The sequence below is a fragment of the Plectrocnemia conspersa genome, unplaced genomic scaffold, assembly GCF_051122295.1.
Source record: "Plectrocnemia conspersa isolate PC_06_02 unplaced genomic scaffold, ASM5112229v1 ptg000014l, whole genome shotgun sequence".
Lineage (NCBI taxonomy): Eukaryota > Metazoa > Arthropoda > Insecta > Trichoptera > Polycentropodidae > Plectrocnemia > Plectrocnemia conspersa.
In genome coordinates, this window is record NW_028277178.1 from 28,278,837 (window position 1) to 28,301,492 (window position 22,656).

The following is a 22,656-nucleotide window of genomic DNA, read 5'->3' on the forward strand; positions in this document are numbered from 1 at the left end:
GTAAATGAAAGGATACTTCATATCGTACGATTGAATTGCGTCGATATGGGCGACGGGGTGTAATTTATGTCGGTCGCTTTTCGTCGCGAGAGAGAGAGCGGCGCGCAAAATAGAAAGCGTGCGAATCGATCGGCAGGGCGGGACGTTCGCGAGCGCGCGTTCGGCGCAGGTGCGGCGGCGAACGTTCGCGAGCGCGCCTGCGGTGGGCGCCGTGTTGAGATTGTGTGCGTCGAGCGCGCGGGTGTGCGGGTGTGTATGTGCGCGCGGCGGCCGACCGCCATTTTGCTGCAGGTGTCGCGGCCGCGGCGGCGGCGGCGCCCATGACGCTGCACGCGCGCAACACCAACGGCGCCAGCCTCGAGGACTGCCACACCAACTTCTTCGCGCTGGTCAGTACGCGAACCTCCGTTCGAAACTCTCTCTTCCTCCCCTAGGGCTCCGCCTTTCGGCCGACGCCGTTCGAAACCCCTCCCTTCTCCGCTTCCCCTCCGCCGTCGCCCCCTGCCCCCCGTACCCCGCGCCCCGTCCCGCGCGCTCCTCTCCCGCGCCTCGCCTAACGTCAAACCCCGACGTTTCGCCCCCCGCGACGCCCCCTCTTCGCCCCGCGCTGCTTCGTTCTTCGATCCGTTGCACAATCGGTCGAATGACAGATACCATTGTTTATGTTTTGCGGCCCAGACGTTCAATTAGCTGCGCGTTTTAATCGTCCTAATACTAAAATAAGAACGAAAGCAAATGCTTGCACAATAATCCGATTTGAATTACTCCAAACTGCGACAGTACAATATATACCGACACTAAAATATATCACTATATGTTTACCATATAAAGATTTATTAATTTTACCTTTACTGCTCCAAAAATGTATTTTTTATCACATAAAATCGATGTTTGCATCCAGTCGGACTTGTTCTTCGTATTCTTTATTTTTCCAGTGACTTCAAATGTATTTTTCACAAGCACGACCCCATTTCGACCATCAATTTTTATATTTTTACCTAAATTGGTCCAAAAATAACCCAACTGGCACAAATTTAATGGACTGGTAAACTTCGCTTGTTGACAATGCTCATTTAAATAGATGGTGATTCTATCAAAATCTTAAGACGATGTTAGTGACCCACGAATTAGTCAGTATAAAAAAGTCCATAATATTTAACACGGTATAACCTTTCTGTCAATGTTCTTTAGCTGATTTCATTAAGTTTCGGAGGCTTTGAATTTAAATACTCAGTTAGTCATTTTGAAAGCTCTTCGTTAATCGTTCATCTGACTGCAAATTCTCCTGCCTGACCTTTTACTAACTATTGTCTTTTATGTCCTTCGTTTCGAATACAATATTCAATTTCTATTGTATGTATTATAAATTATTTAAAAATAGCGTTTCTCATTTAAATTCCGAAGGATGTTCACATGTTTCTTTGTTTTTTTAACCTGTTTTTGTTGAGTAGCTGGATTTGGTTCAATCTCTGCAGTTAAACTTCGACGGCCACTTTTTTGGTCTTCCATTTCCAGACTGTTCCTCCGAACAATTTAAATGAGCAATATATAAAATAATTGTACAATAAAACGAATTGCTTGTGCGTTACTGTTTAGTACTGGACAGATTAGTGCTCCTTATAAATAACTCTGCAACAAATACTTTTTCGAGAAAAAAATTACAAATGCACAAACAATTCGTTTTATGGAACCAAATATTTATTTTAATGCGCAAATCTCTCAAAATAATTCCTTGTTTAATATGACCCGAATATAATTATCAAATGAAATTAAATTTATTTCAGTTTTAAGAATTTTTGGAATTAGCCACCCAGATCATTGTGCAAGTTTTCAGTTTCATTGTGAAGAATATATTCTGGAGAAATACACCAACTGAAATATAATATACGATGAAAAGCTTACGTTTTTGCACAGTTTGTATGAAAAATGACACATTTGCTTAAAAAACTGACTCCAAGAATCAGGTAGATTTGTGCGTGTGAAAGGATATTTTAGTATCATTTAGTTAAAAAATATGTTATAGAAAATGTTTTGAATTAGATGGTAAAACAAATCACTACAATGTTTCAACATGTTTACATGGAAGTAGATATAATGAGGACAATTTGAATGAGCAATACATAAAATAATTGTCTATAAAAAGAATTGTTTGTGCATTACTTTATGAATTACTTTCTGCGACGAATCCTTTTTGAAGAAAAAGTCCAAAGATTTATTTTTTATAAATGCACAAACTCTTTGTTTATGAAAGAGTATTTATTTTAATGCACATATCTCAAAATAATTTTGTTGATAATAGTACCTAAATATAATTATTAATATTAAATTAAATTACCAACAGTTCTTCACTAAATTTTGCTGTAGGATTTAGCTCCTATCCACTTTATTTACTTTATAAAGTTCCGTATAATCCAACATGCTTTTATTAATCCCTACAGATCATTGTCTTCTTGAATAAAACATCTGATGGCTTTTCTTCACCTTATGTTGACTCGTGTTCCATATTATTTACATACACTTATTGGTTCATAATACTTTAACCATGAGTTGTTTTACAGTGAACTCGAATTGAACTCTTCTACATAAGAGCCTATTCTATAAAATTACATTCTTCGCTGTAATCCTTCGCATAATCTTCTACCAACTATTTATTTATTTTCTTATGACTACAGCAGTCTAAGGTAGATTTTATTTAGAAATTATTTACTACAAATTTTGGATGTAATTTTCGGTTAATGTCTGCACATGTTATGTATTTTTAAATGTTATGCTAGATTTCTTAACCCTTTGAGCAGCCTGGTTCGTTAATTACATGTACGGTTGTCGATCTTTCACTGTTTTACACACACACACACACATATATATATATATATATTTACATATATTTACATATATTTACATATATTTATATATATATAATAAATAAAAAAAACATTTATACAATAATATTTTAATTTGATTTCTTTAGAAAATAATTCCAATAAATTAAAGACTACGAAATAAATTAATATGACAAAAGCCAAATAATAAATATAAAATAAATTATTAAAACACTGATTTTTTTCTATATTTTTCTATAAATGCAATATAAAATAATATTAATTAAATATCAATAGAAACAATAATGGTAAAATACGTAAAATTAACTCACTCTCAGGTGAATACTAACAATATAAATTAACTCGGTACTCAAAGGGTTAAAATATTAAGATATTCTGATTGGCCAATATTTCTTAAAACTTAATGTTAATGATCTTATTCTCTGTATCTACACTATTATTATTTTAAATCGCCAAATTTATTCACGATAAAGATAAGTCAATGCGTTAATGTTAAAAGGGGACGTTTGTGTTATTGGGGGGTCAAATTTATTCTAAAAAAATATTTATTTGTTTATATATTTTATTTATTAATATATCACTTCTGACCAATGCTCACTCGCTACCGCTCGTTCGCGCCTATTTATCTAACAAAATGTTTTGCTACATCAATACATTTTAAAATTTAAACAGGTTAGATACGAACATTGAACGTTGGTCAGAACAGTGAACACCCCATGAATAACTCTGCATCGAATCTACTTTAAAAATGTCATTTATATTTTTTTAGAATAAATTTGCTCCCCGATAACAGATAAACTAAGATCATATTTGAATAGTGTTACTTACATTTTTATTTAATGGGGTCTTGTGCCATTTGGATATCAAACTGTTAATGTATAATCTTGTAGTTTCACTGGGTTTTTACTGACCTCTATAAACAATAAAATCTACACTGTCTAATCACAAAATAAATCTATCATAATGGTGTATATGAGAGACATTGAACAGTGGTGGTTTTACACGAAACTGTTAATTAATATGTTTATCCCGGGTTATTTTTGTTAAAACCTGAATGTTGCTACTGTTTTAAATATATTGGTAAACCTTTTGAAATTCCTGTTTTTTATAAACATAATAATATACATTTTAAAATTTATTTTCATATATTGAGAAATATTGTTGTGGATGATATAATGCACAGTAACAAAAAATAATTTAAAATAAAGAACATTTTTTTAATATCTCAAGTATTTACAAACATTTTATTTTATATAAACCAACGTATATTAATAAATAGGAATAATGAAAAAGATTATAAAATATTATTATGCATTCAAACAATCTAATTTTCAGTTTTTCGAATGATTTTCTTATGAAAGTATATAAACATGAAATATAACAAAATTGTTACAAAATAATACAAAATCCTATTTTTCAAATTTGCTTACACTAAGACATTTTAAAAAATCAATATATCAGCTCAAATATACTAATATCACGAATGTTTATTAATTAGGTCATCAAATGATATTTATTTTGCTTTCATTCTAACTTTTCATTTAACTGAATGTTTAAAAAAAAGTTTGCACTGCATATTTTTTAAATTTATATTCACTTTGTTCATATGCTATAAAAGTGAAGAATAGCAACACTGAAAAATTGCTTATTCATCAGAATAGATTATGTGGATGGACTGGAAATAACAGATTTTATTCTTCTCGTAAAGGTGACACCTATGGAATTTAATATTCTTTCTAACATCAGTGAAATCATAAACGAAGAACTGCATTGTTTTATTTATTATCATTCCGTAGATATACATTCAAACATAAAAATATGTTTTTTATGTGCTGCTGTTTTCTACACCTGCGATCAGTGTCAGTTGTACCGATAAAGAACCCATGCGCACACTTCTGTAATGTAGTTTATAATCTCAATGTGCACTTGATGGATTTTAATTTTGATTATGTTCGTATAAAAATTCAGTACATTCATTTGTACAAGTATTACACGATTTATACTTGAAATAATAATAATAGTTGATTTATTAAAATTAATTAATTTCCCTACCTAAAAATTAATGCTTATAATTGCATTTTTCACGCTAAGATATTTATTTAGGAAGTTGGCATCGTCCATTGCTGATCTCGGTTTTAGGTTATCAATCGTGCACTTTAACTCGCACCTTTGAACTGTACGTGTTTTTAGGTTCAATGGAACATGCTAAATGTCACATCACAATTATGCTTTAAATAACAAAATTTTATCGCAAACGAATGGAATAGTTGGTTATTATTGCAGCACAGTGAAAGTGACTATCAAACAATGTTTTAAAATAAATCAATATTATACTACTGTATTTTTTATCCTTACATATATTCATTTTGTATTTAATGCTTGTAATTTGAACTGAATGAAATTTGTGCATTTAGTTCGTTGATAGTGATTAGCTGTAAAACATTTATTAAAACATCAAATGTCCATCGATATAAATTAGAAATTTGTTAGTGTAACATATTTTTATTGTGGTCTTGATTTGTGGATAGGAGGAAATGTATATTATCTTATGCTAAACAATAATATTTTTGAGGTATGAGAATTTTTATTGAGATATACTTTTTTGTGGTTTATAAAAATGGCTTTAAATTTAATATATACATATATTATTAAGTTTTATTTAAAATTTCGTTAATGTAGGAGCTTTTTAAAAATGTAGATTATGGTCAAAAATTATTTCGCAGACGTTGGCAATAGTGTCGCGTTAGGGCCAAAAAACGCATCAACGAATCGTCGCGCTTCGTCGAATAGGAGAGAGCTCGAAACGTCAAACGGCGTTAGTTTCCCACTCTTCCCGTTTCGATTTTGTCGGCGCTGGCGTCGCGCGCTGCGGCTTCGGGGGGCGGGGGCGGGAGAGCCACGCGTCGGGGAGGGGGCTTGCGCATAGTAAACATAAACAAGCCAGCGATTACGTTTCCAGGTCAAGGGTTGACCGCCGCCGCTGACCACTACTGTCTCTCCCGATAACCTGTTGATGCGCCGCACCTGCGCCGCCGTGTTTGCCATTTCGTTTCTTTCAGGCTAGCCAACCGATCACTTTTTCCGGTCGATAAGAATGCCAACTGCCTTCTCCGTTCGCCCACTTTTCACGCAAACTAACACGTCGAACATTCTTTCGGCAGCGAAAACTCCCTTTAAGAGCTTTCGGCGCTTCCACTACTCCAGACAATTTTTTTTCACTGATCAGTGTTGGAGGAAAAGACAAGATATTGTTGAATCTTAAACCCGATGTAGTTGATTATATAGTACACTAAAAAATAGTCTAGTAGGGAGAGAAATCAACCCCCTTAATTTGTACTTGTAGTTAGTTCCGAGCTACTTGCACAACAAATATTTTGTTGTGCAATAACTCGGATCTCCGTGGAAGTCGTCCTTGCACGTCTTAAATAATCACATTGTGATACCTGAAGGACCTGGCATCAAATTCCATATCCACTCAAATGTTTTATCAATTTCTATCGTGTCTGAGAGATCGAAATTAGTGAATATAAATAATTACAATTCCGATCAATCATAGATTTGGTTTTCCTAGATTTTCACAATCTTACGGATAGTTATTTAACCTTTAGATGTCCAAAAGCATGTATGCCATACCTAACTTCTGAAGCAATTTTAAATGATTTGATGATAAAATTTCCAGTATTTTATTTCTTTAGTTACTCAGAGATACTTTATCAATATATTACTGTAAAAATATTTAGTAATTCTTAACTATTTTATCTGGAATAGTCAAATTAATAAAGTTCGCCGTAAAATCTGTTAATCCATTGATGAATTTTGAAAACAATTTTTTGACCAGTCTGTGCCAACCGCTCATAACCTAGACATGTGATTTTTTTAGTTGTGGTTCTCAATTTAAAAGTTTTTTTTACATTTACGTACATATTTTCTTTTTACATTTACATACATATTTTCTTTAAATAAATTAACTCAATATTTTGACAATATATTTTGAGAGCATTAAATTCCGGATAGTAAAGTTGATTTTGACATATATTTATTATTTTGTGGCCTATAGGTCTATAACGTTGCGAGGATTAATTAGGCTGAATGTTTTATTTTAATCGAGAGTAATCCTTGAGTTCTATGATAGATTTTTGTGATTCATTGTTTATGCTGAAGAATATCATATATAAGGAGTGATACAACTTCAGTTTCCGAACTTTAAAAAAAAAACACAAATTTAAATATATCTTCTGATTTTTTTTTATTAATCGAACGTTTGATGTATTTCATTAATTATGAATAAAAATATCAATTAAATAGCTGCCTCTGGATTATTAAGTCAAGTTATATTTTCACTAGTAAAGTCCGAATATAATTTTACTTGCGCTCGTTAGTAAAATTATATGCTGCTCTAAAATGTATGAAACTCTATTTGACAGTTGCGAAACGATCATTTTCTGTTCAAACCCCATACCTAACCTATTGAATTGACATTCTAAGTTAACACCTTCCCGGTCATACCCAATAAACTCGGAAATTTATATTTTATGAATTATTATATCAAAAATCAGCAAATTATCATAGTTTTTTAAAAAAAATTGAATTTGCACGAATATTTTTAAATGTTTTATAACCGCCGCATAGGAAAGGGTGAGTCCGTGCAAGAAGTATTTCAGTCATTTTTTAAAAAGTTTTGTGACCGGGAAGTAGTTAAAACTTATTTATTCTCATATCACCCGCCTTACAGGGACGTCATTGGAGGGGGGGGAGCATGTGGGGGCATTTGCTCCACAACGGTATTCAATTTCTGACCCGAAAAATACGAGCCATATTTAAATAAAATTGAACTATGTCGTGCATAGTGACATCTATTGATTGTAAGCTGTAATAATAATTTATATAACAGATATTACCAATTTACAGACCGATTTCGATCTGGTGTCTCACTACTTACTTGTAGGTTTTTATTGTGATTACATTGTAACGCATTGGGCTAACATCTGTCATGTTACAATGGAAAATTTACGATAAATAAATAAAACCTATATATGCTCTTTTTGTTGATTCGCCAGTAGCTGTTGCAAAGAATGCATTGTTTCAAACGCCCAATATTGTGTATTGTCTATAAACGGGTTATCTTAATCCGTTATTTCTTTCCGATGAGTTGATGGAATGATAGCTTTATGTGGCGATTTTCCCACTGATTTTATTTACCCAATGAGGAATATTGTTATATTATTTTATTTTTATATATAAAATATGCTTTAACCTTTTGAAGTTAACATAATATGTTTTCTATTTTCTGAAGCATTTTTAAATGACTTGATGCTAAAATTTCCATTATTTTATTTCATTAGTTACTCGTGAATACTTCTATAAATATATTACGGTAAAAAGATTTGGTAATTCTTAACCATTTACCTGGAATTGTAAAATTACTATAATTCGTATCGATTGATTTTGGAAACAACCACTCGTCGAGTACCCGACTATTGTCAAAATATGACGTGTTAATTGTTATCCGTAGTTCTCAATTGAAAATGTTTTGTTTTTACATTTACAAATCAATATTTCGAAGTTTTTTACGAATCAATTGTCATATATTTATTATTTTGTGCCCTATTTATAAGTTGCGATAATTAATTAGGCTTAATGTTTTACTTTAATCGAGAGTATAGTCTTTCAGTTGTACGATAAGATTGTTGCGATACGTTATTCATAGTAAAGGATATCATATACATATATAATGATCATATTACTTGCAGAAAATTTACTTTTCCAAAAATGATATTTAGCTAGTACAATTATGTCTAACAGGAGAAGATCACGGCGTGTCTGGGCGTAGCTTATCAAATAGGTACTATTCCTTTATAGTTTATTCTTATATTATGTAAAAAAAAAACTGGTGAAAAAAAAGCAAAGAGGAGATGTTTAAAAACGTAATCCATAATCATATATTCATAAAAAAGATTTTTGAAATCACGTACAACTTGTGCAATTAGTATAGAAAGATGCGCTGATCTCGTAGCCTTGTCTACGTCGCACAGTATACGATTTGACTAATCTAGGTGGACAAAAGTCTAAAATTATAATGTTCAGATATTGCTTTTTTTTGATATTACTATACCCTTGAATGTTCCCTACAACCGGTAACGTACTCCAAAACAGTTTTTGAGTCGCGATCCCTTCAATAAAAATGGGCAAAGTTACCGTTTTGGATCTAGGTAGCCGCGATTAGCCGTTTAGTGCAGCTGTGAACATTGACGTTTGTGCTTGGCTTACTGTGTTTTGTGTGATTTAAGTACTTTTTAGTGATGGATTCTTCAACTAGAGGTAATTATCAATCTATCATCGCATTTTAATCCACCAAAATATTCGTGAATACTTAGGAATACTGTCTTAAAATATACCATTTTCAAAACAACAAAAAAAACACAAAAATTAACTTTGGATGGTCTTAAAGTATGTAGTCAAGTTGAGTCAAGGCATAACAAAGCTCTAAACGTATTCTCGCATCATTATAGTTTTTTAATAGCATAATTATTTTGTGCGATTATGTGCGATTCTAAAGATTTTTAATTTGTTTCATTATAAGTGCCCAAATTTCACGAAAGTCATTATTTGACTTTTGGCGTTCTATCCCTTCCAAAGGCAGATTAAACAAAGTTATTATGTTTGTAAAGTCAAGATTTGTTGATTTGCTCTTTACACAAGATCAGGAGAAGCCCTTATGGACCTTTCTGAAAAAAGAATGTGAGAAGATTCGTGTGAAATGGCTTCGTACGATTAGACTTATTTTTAAGTGTCTATGAAAAATGGTTAAATTAAGAATTAGTGTTTTATATGTTCCACGAATAGTCACCGAAACCAAGTTTCAGTATTGGTAGACCGAAAAAGCGTTTTGAAGATAGTTGTACAAAAACGAAAAAGCGCAAAGTTCAATTGGAAAAATATAACGATGCACAGCTATTTTTTGCTGCACAATTAAGCGTGCGAGCCAGTGGAAAATGAGACGCTGCTAATTTAATGGAGGAAGTATCTACAGTTTTACCAAAACGAGCTACTGGTTATAAAAAAGCTCGGAGATGAATTAGCGTGAAAAAATAACAACGGTCTTACACCCCGGAAGAAGCGTTGGCTTTATTTATTGCAAACAATTTCACTGTGCAAATGTATGCTGAAGAAGAAGAAGGATGAAATAAAGGGTAAATTCAAAGAAATCAGTCTCATAGTAGACAAAGTTAAAACAGATTTTGGTACGAGCAACGATGGGAACAACGCAAGGGCGTTTTTCACGATTTTAAAGCAACGGCTCGTATCACCAGTATCAAAGAAAATTTGATTTATCTACTATTCTTACAGTCATAGCGTCTGGCTATAAAATGGACCCGGACAAATTTAAGCAATATTGTTTGGAAACACGAGACTTATATATCATCCTATACCCGTGGTATAACATGCCAGCTACATTGCATAAGATCCTGATACACGGAGCAGAAATAATAGAACAAATGTCTGAAGAGGCTTCAAAGGGCAAAAACAAAGAAATTAGGAAGGTCAAATTAGGTCACACATTAAAAACTTCTCGTGTTCGCACAAATTATGATTTATTTAAATATTTATTAATGTCGTCTGATCCTTACATTTATTTATTACGGAAACTGCCTAAGAAAAGCAGCATAAAACATTTTGCTCACATAAAAACTTTGTTAAAATCCAAATAAATTTAGTAAGATTAACAAAATTGTGTTTTATTTGCTGCCACATCTTTAAATTGTAATTTGAGACCATTTAAAATCCTATACGTCTGATTCTGAGTTTTGTCCAGCTAGATTGGTCAAATCGTACACTGTGCGTCGCGTTCAAGTCGTCTCTGAAGATTCAGGTTACTTCGATTTAGGATTTTGCAACTGGCCAGGTTTGGTTTGGAGTGGAAAGCGGGTGCTTTTTCGGTCTTGCTCGGTAATGGCGTAATCGTAGGTACTCGGAAGTATGTGGTAAAAGTCTTTGCTCGGTGAGGTATTCAGGTTGAACGTAACACTCTTTTGAAGTTAGGGGAAGTGCTGCCCTCTTACCGACTTTCGACCGTTCTGGCCAATACGGTGCTTTGAGGCAAAAATATAAAAATAATCATAATAAGAGTGGTCCTTTGCGTAACGGTCATAATTCAAACAGATGGAGCTTTTGCCACGCTGTCACTGGGAAACGATCTGAAAACCTTCTTATGGCATTACATTTCCTTGCTTGGATCCATTTGAAATATACATTTTCGATTGGTCCTGATCCGCTAAAATAGACGTTCGACACGTGCGCTTGTATACTTGTTCCTAGTAAGTCGCAAATATATACAACAATTAGTTTTATGCTTTTAACCATTTATTGTGATGCATAAATGGCGGTCTCATTTTAACGGCATATTTTTTTTGTCAAAATATGGAGATTAAATGCCACTATTCCCAATAGTAAGTGTAGTATAATTATCAGCTTTTTATTAAAATCTCGCTGAGCAGCTAAAAAGCTATGACAGTTTATTTTAAAATAAAAATTTATTACATAATTTTCTTGACGTAAAAATAATATTTTTTAATAAAATGTAGAATATCTTTCTGCGCGGATTACTCGTGAATAGGGATTCCAATCCCGGGATCCCGAACGATTTTCAATACCCGATGAGTCCCGGGATTATAAAACATAATCCCGATTTTTTTTTTGATTGATTGATTTATCAAGCACAATCGAATTATTATAGACAAAATCGTTATATTTCGTATACAAACTTGCGCGAGTTGCACGTGTCATCTGTAAATCTTTGAGGCTGTGAGTCTGAACGTGCTTTTTCAGCTGCAGGCTACTTAGGAACCAAAATCAGATCAAGGCTAAATGATGAAACGCTTGATGCTTTGATGTTACTTCGTGAGTTTTTTCCAAAATAATGTTTTCCATTAATTGTGTCTATGAATGTACATATGTACATATATTGTCAAAAGTTCATTTTTTATTTTCTCAAATAAATAAATAAGACCTTCCCTTTTTTTTTTATTATATTATTTTCTATTTTAAGTCCAAGACTAAAATTATACGTACTTTATACATTGTACGTTATAAAAAACAGATGTAAAAAAAATATTGTATTATTCATTTTAAATTATTTTTATCGATAAAATAACATGAAAATTATCCCGGGACTGGTCCCGGGATCCCGGGATCAACTAATTGCAATACCGAAATCCCGGGATCAAAATTTTGGCCCGGGATTGGAATCCCTACTCGTGAATGATGTATACTATTAAAAATATCCTTATTTGAGAAATATTTCTTATGTGTTTCTTGCTCTTCAATTTTACACTTTTATTGTATCTCTATTGCTTAATGAGTTTAACAACACATGATCAAATTTGCTATAATATAATTACTGAAAAACTATGATATAGGTAGGTTAGCCAACAGTCTCGGAATTAAAATCGGATCTAGGTTGAGTGCTAAATTGTTCCGGAATTTCAGAGAAAGTACGCCAAATTCACGTCAGACGTTATTGAACATTTTTTTTTGAATTGGTCTTTTTTTATTTAGCTCCCGCGGCAGCCCTAAATTAACAAAAAATCCAAGATAACCTTTTTACCTCTCGCGACATCCTTAAATTAATAAAAAATCTGAGTTGACCTTTTTTTAGCTCCCACCAGATATTTGACGAAAATGTCCGGGGTGACCTTTTTTTTAGATGTCTAGATTTAGAGCTTCATAGTTATGGTAAGCCTATTTTTTTGGGTTATGTGTCCTAGAATTGTCTCAGGAAAAGTTGTCAACCCTAGATATAGGCATTTTTTCAATTAAAAATATTTTTATAAATTAAATTTAACATTTTTATCCATGCCGATTTTATAGATAAATATCCTAATTATCCTTTTATCAACTGTCGCAGATTTCGTCTTCGATCTGTTGACTCTTCTTCGGTTTCGTCGCGATATCTTTGCTTTTAACCTTGACACCGTGTTTGTATCATACGAGGAAGCTAACATTTAAAAGCAAATTACATTCATTATTTAAATAAAAGTAGATTAATTTATTTTTGGCGGCTCGTAAGATCATCGTAACGATGAAAGTAGAAGTAGATTTCAAAACCACCTAAGCCATAAATCTACACATTTCTGTGGCCGCCTTATCACATAACACAAGAGAGGAAGGAAGAAGGCCAAATCAATTCATTTTGTAAACAAAATTATTCTACGTACATACGTTTTTTTTATATTTAACTTTAGAACACGCTAGACAAGATTGAACTTTTTTGAGAATCGCGGTCGAATATGTAGGTCTTCCTCTCGCCGTGTCGAGTTATTGGTTACATCGAAAAAGTGATTCCGTCAAATTTCAATGAAAATCTTTTAAATATAAATGCATCGATTTCGTTTCGATCGTTTTACGATTATATGTGTGTAGTCGCGTTTGCCTGAAATTCCTCGGCCAATTTATATTTCAAATAAATCAAACCTCTCATTGAAAACAATACTCTAAAAAAAAAAAAAACAGTTTGTAAATAAAATAGAAAATAACTAGATAAATCTTAAAGTAAACCACGCAGTTTTTTGTCTGTGAAGTTTTTAACAGAATTCAAGCAGTGATTCTCATTTTATTCGAGTTTAATCTTCGCCAATTTGTAAGTATATAAAACTGTTTGCAACTTATTATTAGATATTTTTCGCAATTCTTAGTTCGTTGTCCTCGACATTTCTTTATAAAAATATTGAAACTTTGCGTATGCGCGAATAATGGACAGTATAGTGTACTGTATTTACATTTTTAAACAAAGTGCATTACCTTGGCGAAAGCAAATAAAAATTAGAAACGATGTTTATAAATTAATATATTTAGTTTGTGCCTGTTCATTCAAATCGAAATTATTGATTATTAATTTGTTGAAATTCCTGAATTGTACACATATTTATCCGCTGATTGGATCCTAGATGTTAATGATCAGTAAGGGTCGGATCGGAAATTGTTTTAATTTATATTATGAATGATTTTAAAAAAATAACGTAGATACATCAAATCATATTTTTGATTTATGATACGTTTACTACCTTATTTTGGATTTGAAATAATGCATCACGTTTCGCATGTCATGTCAATTTACACAAAGTAGGCAAAGCACTAAAAATCATCCGCGATCCGATCCTTACAATTCTTGATATTCGTCTAAATTCTGATGACTTTTTTTGTGAAAATCGTTTTATGTAAAATAGGTTTTTCTTGTTTTGCTTATTTTTTAATATAAAAAAATGGAATCTATTCGAGAGTTTGACATACCTGTTTATATGAAGGTGTAGATAACCATTTCAAAAGCCTACGTTCAACTTTTATTTTTGATTAAGAGTGAAAAAATACTCAACTAGATGTACTTTTAATTAGAAGGTGCAAATTCGAATCAACACATTTAAATCATTAAGTCGAGAATAAAATTATTTTTCTATTAACTCAAACTTAAGGTAGGTGCGTGTTTTAAAATACGACTACCATCTTCTTGTGAAAATAATTATTACTTTTTTTATTTTTTAATAAATAGTAAACCCCCCCTATAGCGTATGCGGCAGTTCCTCCTATAGCTTTCCCCTGTATAGCGTAGTTTTTGTTACTGTTTGTCCCTTGACTTCGCTAGACGTATTCTGTGACAGGTAAAACGCCGCAGCGTTATAACATTCCAGGAATATTTATCACAGTACAGTAAGAAAATATTTATTTTTGAATAGCTATGGAAAAAATGATGATCAAGCAAATCAATGTACACGTTTTTTAAATACATTATGTAAACACTTTTCAGGGGGTTTCAACCAATCTATTACAAACCTAAAAAAGTATTAATGAAGCATAAAAGATGTTTAGATATATGATATAAGACACTTTTTATCCAACTAATTTAATTTTTTTATTTCAAAATTTAAAAGCAAAACCCAAGTACATATAATAATTTATTCAACACTATTGTTCCATAGAACAATCTGTTCAATTAAAAAAACAATTAGAAAAATGTCAAGCACCATATTAAAAAATGCGGACGGGAGACAATTAAGAAAATTATCCAGTTATTAATGAAAGTGATGATAAAATTAAGGTATTAAAAAGGTTTAGATGTAAAACTAAATACAAGGTCATTTAATACATTAAAATGGGGTAAAAAACGATTTGCTGATTTCGTTAAACTCACAAAATAGTTTAAAGAACCTAACCTCAAATTTTATATTTTGTGCCTAGTCCCCCCTATAACGAAGTCCCAATCTCTACGCTATAGGGGGGTCGACTGTACTTGATTTAATGTTTAATTGTGTTGTAAATTCAAAATTCTCATCTGCTTTTGGATTGGTATCAATGTTGACATTAAAGTGTTAAAAATAATTTCATTTCAATGCTATATTATTATGTTTGTAAAACTGTAATATAATGCTTCAAATCAAGTTAATTTTAACGTATGTAATTAAATTATAAATATAAGATACATAATCCGTTTTTGATCGGATAGTAGTGGAACGGTATTTTCGTGTATATGAAAAAAAACTGTTTCTTTGTATGAATTAGAAACTTAACATATGAGTATTATATAATGTCATAATACTAAATAATAATGTCATATTTAAGTTAGTTTATATGGATTTTAAATTCCGTTAATCCTTAATATATATTCTTAGACTTATAAAAAGCTTAATTTTAAAATCTTATACTAGGTAAAATTTGTTTAATTTGTCACATAATAGTCACGTTAGTTTTATCCTTGTGACAATGAACAAAGCGTATCTTTAATTAATATTCCAAGATCGTAAATGTCAATTTTGCAATGTAGGTAAAATTAATCATTGGATTTAAAAGTTAGTTAGTGAAGCGTTATATCTTACAGGGCCACTGAGAGAAAAATCGGGCCTCAGTGCTAATTGTTGTTGCGGCCCCTTCCCTTCGCATTAAAATAAATCGAATTAAAGATGGAAATTTTAAAAATTAGCAAACATTGTTTTTACGAATACACTATGATTATTACCCTCAAACTTCTCTTAAAATTTTGGCTACTTCGCATTAAAATAAATCAAATTATAGATATTTTAAAAATAAGCATTTTTTGCGATTTCACATATTAATTATTATTATTTTGTATTATGTTATCTGACACAATAATCGTATTAACAACATTATTGGTCCGGCCCTTAAGTCATACGCATCGCGATCGCAGAATTAGTTCGATTAGTTTTTATCGAATATTAAAGGGGTTGTCACTGTTTAGAATCCACGTCAAAAACAAAAAATTCGTACCATTGCAGTAGAAACGCTTGGTTATCTAACGTTTATAGTTTAAGTATTTTTATATAAATATTGTGACTTACAATAAGTGAGAATCGCTAAACTGAATTTTGACCAATAGGAAAACGCAAAAAATGGGAACGCTCGTTACCGAGCGTTCCCACTGCGACGGCTCCGACACGATTTTATTGCTTTTGACGTGAATTTTTCACTTCTGATAAGTGATAATTGTTTTTGCGCTCTCCTATTGATCAAAATTTAGTTTGAATTAATTTTAACCAATTTTCTTATATCAGAAAATCTGTCTGTTATTTCGCTTATTTTCCCCTGAGAGAAATATTTTGGACTTGACCTAATGAAAGTTCTAAAACTATAATTAGTTTTAAAGGTTTCGGGTTTGAACAGCAAATAGACGCTTCGCAGCGGTCAAATTGAGTTTCGTCGAAATTTTAGAATAGTATATAATTTTATTAGCGCCTCTCAGTTAAATAATATTTTCGCTAGTAGAAATATATACAGGGGTGTGACAAAATAATTGGACCAAGCATTATTTTTCATATTTTTTGTAGTTTTTACACACTTTTATATAATTTAAAAAAGTATTTTCACACATTTTCAATCTAAAAATATTACCTAGTAACACCTCCTTTCTCTTTTATTACTTAGAGTACTCTTCTATGCATAATCTCTATACTCACTATTATAGTTTTTTTATTCTTATTTTTGGATCATTGAGCCACGTGTTTTCAAAGTTTTTTTAAATATCTAATTTATTAATTAATCTCTTGTATACCATAGATTGAAGAACGGTTCAAGATTTTTTTTATAATATTTAAATCAGGTCAATCACTCGGCCAAGTTAAAATTGTATATTTTTGGTTGCAAGTATCTTTTTAATATTGATTTTACCGTATAGCAGGGAGCTCCATCTTGCATAAATATTAAGTTATTGTTTTTAATGGTCTTATCAATAAATTATAGGTAAAAATATTTAGCTAAAGCGTTTTATAAAAAAATATCATCGTTCATTGAACAAAATAGAGGGACATCACTGAACTTGGATATTTTACGACTCTTGTTATACAATTATACTTCTTCCTTGTACTTCTTCTAAGGTCGTCGATGCACATAATCGCATTGTTCAATCAACTTACGCATGATGTTCTTGTCGAAGAAACAAACTTACAAAAAATGCTTTTTCACTGCGTGGCTGCTTTTAACATCCACAATTCTCTTAAATATTTGAGAGAAATAGCTATTTTTTGTTTGAGCCATTTTATAAAAATCAGTATTACACCAAAAAATTATTATTAAATACTATCGAATTAATCCATAAATTATGATATGGGTGATAGTTTAGAAACAGATTATAAAATAAAACTTAGTTATTTTATCCGAATGTTTTGACACAACCACAAATTGCTGCACACTGAATACAGTCTCCTTTGTTCAATTTGTAACTGTATCTTATCCATAACCTTTTGGGTATACATATATTTACTATTTTTGCTAAAAATCATCGCCTATTAACGGGCTTCCAAGTCTTTCTAACGCACAAAAATTATTGCCTACATTAGTTGCTTGCAAAATATCAAAATATGTGAAATGTTGGAGTGGTCCAATTATTTTATCACATCTTGTATATGTATTGGTGGAAATGTATTTGGACTTCTCTAGTGAAAAATACACATAACATTCGTACATCGGATGTTAAGTATGTAAATATTTTTAAGTTTAAATCATTATTCACTGGTAAAAAGATATACCTACCGATGAAAAGTATTTCGAAATGATTTAAATGAAATGACATATTTAGAAAAATATTTTCGGGATGGATTCGAATCTTTTCTTTAGATTTTCTTTGAGGGATAACCCTATAATTTCTAGTTTAAAATCAAGTACGTCATTTCAGCTTTTTCTAGGGAGGAGGTCAAAAGTTGGTAAAAACATTTTTCTGGCCAAAATCAAGAGGGATGGCAAATGCCCCCTCATCAGCCCCCTCCCTCAATTGACGTCCTTGGCCGGGCCTCGGTTATTTGTATACCTAGTACCCCCCTTTCGTCAGCCCTGTACATTCATAATCATAAGTGAGAAAAGGCTATATTCGGGTCATCCTTCGCAAATCAAGACACGCATATACCATTGACATGATCATCACTCCTTTTATATTTTGAATCTTATGTATATATAATTGTTCTTTTAATATATTTTTCACGAACAGAACACAGAAAATCAAGATGCAAAATTCGAATAAATATTGCGTAGTTAAAGAAACGCTTTAACTGTTGAACAGTGCTATAGACTTCCGTACATATCGCCAAAATAATGAACAGGTTGGAAACGGACCCGTCAAATGCTATTGCCAAAAGTTGAATAATAAATGTGATTTTGTGAAATATATTATTATATAATGTTTATAGCGTTAGAAATCATTTATATTAATTTTGCTTATAGTGATTTTATTATTTTAAAATATTCAGAATACTTTTGAAGGTATACATATTTATAAATATGTGGTCTTTTGTTCAGGGTTGTGTGCCTGATATGATTTATGGAAACCACCCCCTATTTTACCTCTGAACCGCCGCAATTGCGTAATTCGCGGATACAAATCGGTGGATTTCGTTAGCAGCATTTATTTTACTTGTAACCGTTAAAACTAGCGTTTTTCAAATATTTTAAAATACAAAAATAAAATTTATGATGTAGATTATGTATCAAATGTTTTGAAAAATTCGTTTCGTGGGCCGTATGCGGCTCGCGAGCCGCCGTCCAAAGAAGTTCGATTTGAAAAATTTCTTGATAACCCAATTTGTAACGATTTTGTTTCGTTTCAGACCGAGCTATGCGGCATAAAATGGCGTAAGCTGATCTGGGCGGCGGCCGGGGGCTCAGCCTCCGCGGACCGGCAGCCGCTCGACGATCCCGTGCTCAGCAGCTACTCGCGCTGCCTCGCCGGGGACGTGCTATGCGTGTGGCGCAGGGTCGCCGCCGGCCACAATCATCAGCAGCAGCACCACCTGGAGCTGCAGGCGCCGGCGCCGCCGCCCCCTCCGCCTCCGCCGCTGAACCTGCACGCCCCCAAGGAGCTGTGGATCTTCTGGTACGGCGAGGAGCCCGACTTGGGCGGCCTGCTGGCGCCCGAGCTCATCGCCTCCGGTACGTTTGTTTGTAAACACGCGCCGTACCGTTACGTATCGCGCGCGCTCCGTTACTTCGCTCTCGTTGCGCCGTTACGCCCTCGCGCGCCGCTCGTCGCTCGTTGCTTTCCGCCCGCGTTCGACGTCACGTCGTCGACCTTGCGACGCTTCGCCGATCGATCGACCCCCACTCCCCCCCCCCTATACGCCTTTTGAGGTTATGTGCTCCTCTCGATCGTCATCGAGTGCGACGACCTCTATCGATGTTGCAAAAAATGCATTGCTCGATTCGAACTTTCCTATTTATAGACATTTTCAAAATGTGACCACGGTACCAGTGGCTCGCGTACTTTAAACAGGGCTGCCAGAATTTCAAAAAATCGGCTAGATTTCTGTTTGCGAAAAATGATGCATACAGCACTAGACAAAAGTTTAATGCAATTATGATTTAGTTAGAAATACATATTTAATTTAAATAAATAAAGAAACCATTTGCCTATATTCCGAACTTAATTATTTCAGGTTTATTCTCAAACAGCTTTTAGAATAAATGGTTTTTGAAATAAAATTCTAAAATATATTTAAAAATATAATAAATAAATAAATGAAAATATTATTCATTTACATATATATAAAAGGTGATCCAACTTCAGTTTCAGCTAACTTCCAAACATATCATTTTAGTTCCATGGGCTTGCTAACTTCATAAGGCATTTATAATAATCCCATATTCAATTTGAGAGCTATCCATTTCATCATTATTCATAATTGAGAAAGAGATGGCAAGTTTGGGTTTACGCACCCCTACTACAGTGAAATCTCAGTATAGTGAAGCTCACGAGACCGAAGAAAAAAATTCGTTATATTGAATGTAAGGAAGATATATTTTTGTTTTATTTTTAATAACCATATTACTACAGCATCAAAATAACCTCTTACAAGATTGACAGATCATTTTTTGGCCATTTTAAGGGATACTGTAATGAACCCAATAAATTTTGTTAAAAAATGTTTGAGGGTCGTCAAAACACCTTGAATGTCGCTTGTGAACATATCTGGCACGCGCCAAGTCAAGGACAAACTGAATTCGGAGAAATATTGGGTCAAGTTGTAACGTCATTCTTAAATTCGGATCAAATTATTTCGTTGTACTGAGATTAGTCTTCGTTACAATAAAAACATTTTGTATGAAAGTTTCTCGGGGACAAATTGAAAATTCGTTATACTGGGAATTTTCTTATTTCACTATTCGTTATATATGTTCGATATACTTATCATTGACATCCAATAATTACACAATTCGCACTAAATAGTCACTGTTTTGGCATGTAATCACATGAAGATGTTTTTCGCCCCATATGCGGCAATTTTGCATATTAACATACCCAGAGAGGTGGAAATGTGTCTCAACAGAGAAGAAGATTTTCTTTAAAAAATCAGCATCAACTTCCTGCTGCTCTAACTCTTCACTGTCCATGATCTCTAGACTTCAGTTCTTGTGTTACCTAAATTTTATACGGGTGTAGGTGCAAGTCAAAATGCAAAATGCGCCAAAGGGAGCCATAAAAAAAGTCCAAAAGCTGTGAACACCGATGGATCGACTATTCCGGATCTTCGGCTACACTTTCACGTACAGCAGCAATATTCTCGGCTGAACAGACGCCACGATAATACACAGGTCGTACCCTATCTCCAACACTTCCAGTCTCATAAAATTTTTTCACTCTGCTGCAAATTTTTCGCTCAGTAGGACGACGAAATTTCAATACATAGTTCGCGCAGACTTGTTATTTCTGTACAACGATTGAACGATTTAAACGCGTTAGGCAGCAATCCATTCCTTAAATATGTTGTTGTAAACTAACATTTGACACTTTAAACACGCGTGATTATTGACAGCTGTCTGGTTTACAGTGCTGCCAACATAAAAAACTCAAATTGGATCACTGTATTACAAACTAGAAAGTACATTTTATTAAATATAAAAATCCCATCCATTCACTTATACTATGCACATTATAGTTTTTGTATTGTAGCAATGGCATAGCTAGGGATGCCGGAATGGGCATTACTTACTTGGGGGCGGCATTTTCGCGATGGAAGGACCGTTCCTGTAGTGTGGTTCTTAAACTAAATGTGCTAAAAATATATAACCACGAATAGCTAAAAAGCTAAGTTGAAAGTATGACAACAAATGCTGATTTTATGACCCTGCCTGTCCTAAAATGCCGACTATAGATACAAATATTTTTGGCTGACCCGAAAATTTGATCAGTTTCTTAAGATGTTTTACAAAATAAGCTACACTATTGTTTGTACGAATTGGACATATGCTAAAATAATGAAATACCTGATCAACATTGACATATTTCATCAAACTTGAAAACTGTCCTGCATATTTTTCTTGAAATTCATTAATGTTGAGGGTATGTAGCGTAGCTGAAGGGGGGCAAAAGGGTTCGTCTGCTTAAGAAAAGTTTTTCATATTAAAGACACGCATTAAGTTACATATTTTTAGGAAGGTCAGATTTTGTATTAGATAATTCTACGAGGGGGGGGGGGGTAAAATTAAGAATCGCCTCAGGCGGCACAAACGATTCTAATGAAATCTCCATCCATGTACAGTGCTGTGCAAAAGTCTTGGCTTACCTTATTCGTAAACGTTATTTGATATGTAATACCACAGCATCAATTAAATAGACAATCCAACTTTTTTCTTTCACCAACTATTTTAAACATATTTTTTAAATATAAGAGCGATATCCCTTCATTGTTAAAAGTTGGGTGAAAAAATGCATTTTAATATGTACCATTTTCAAGCTTTTAATTTAATTACTGTGATTTTGTGTTCTTAACCTTTCAACAACGTGTGGAGGGCTATAAATATTATTCATCTGTAGTTGCATTAATATAAAAATTAGGATAAAAATGTCAGACACGGAAAAACATCCCTAAACTTGAACACACATTGTGTTAATTAAAAATAATCTTCTTCCGTCTTCCGTACAAACTGTCTTCTTTTATTGTTAAAAATCTCATATTTGATTCGTTGTTCCATTGAACGTTGCCAGTCTTCCGAAGTATTATCTTTATATTTTTTGCATAAATCAAAACGTTTTTGCTTATTATTTATCAATAGAAGTTATATTGCCATTCACCACTTTAACCCCGTTTTAATGTGTTATCAAGTGCCTTCCTACAGTTGAATGGTCAACCAAAGTCGATTGTGTGATCCAAGGTTTTGAGACACCTAAAGAAAGTAGACAAAAATATTTAAAAAGAATATCTAAAGCTTAATTTTATATAAACGTAGCTACATATAATTGATATTTAACCTACCACACGTTGTTGAAAGGTCAAGGTCTCACACCCATACAAAACGTTCTCAAAGGAATATTAATAAAACAAATAAAAGC

At 32.9% G+C, this 22,656-nt stretch overlaps 1 protein-coding gene and 1 long non-coding RNA gene across 4 annotated transcripts in view; one reads left to right on the top strand and one right to left on the bottom strand.

Moving 5' to 3' along the window:
* The first annotated feature begins 222 nt into the window (after positions 1 to 222).
* The window catches only part of skd (mediator complex subunit skuld), a 36,323-nt gene continuing 13,889 nt past the window's right edge, over positions 223 to 22,656 (top strand). For all 3 annotated transcript variants that reach the window (XM_088204966.1, XM_088204967.1, XM_088204968.1), the window contains exons 1-2: positions 223 to 389; positions 18,938 to 19,259. In XM_088204966.1, coding sequence (XP_088061092.1) covers positions 321 to 389; positions 18,938 to 19,259 — 391 coding nt within the window. In that variant the 5' untranslated portion in view covers positions 223 to 320. The remainder of the gene's footprint in view (positions 390 to 18,937; positions 19,260 to 22,656) is intronic.
* On the bottom strand, positions 8,730 to 13,346 carry LOC148226698 (uncharacterized). The gene is made up of 3 exons (XR_015812412.1): positions 12,093 to 13,346; positions 10,676 to 11,443; positions 8,730 to 8,859 (listed from the first exon to the last, which is right to left on the bottom strand). It is a non-coding gene; the product is annotated as an uncharacterized LOC148226698 (long non-coding RNA).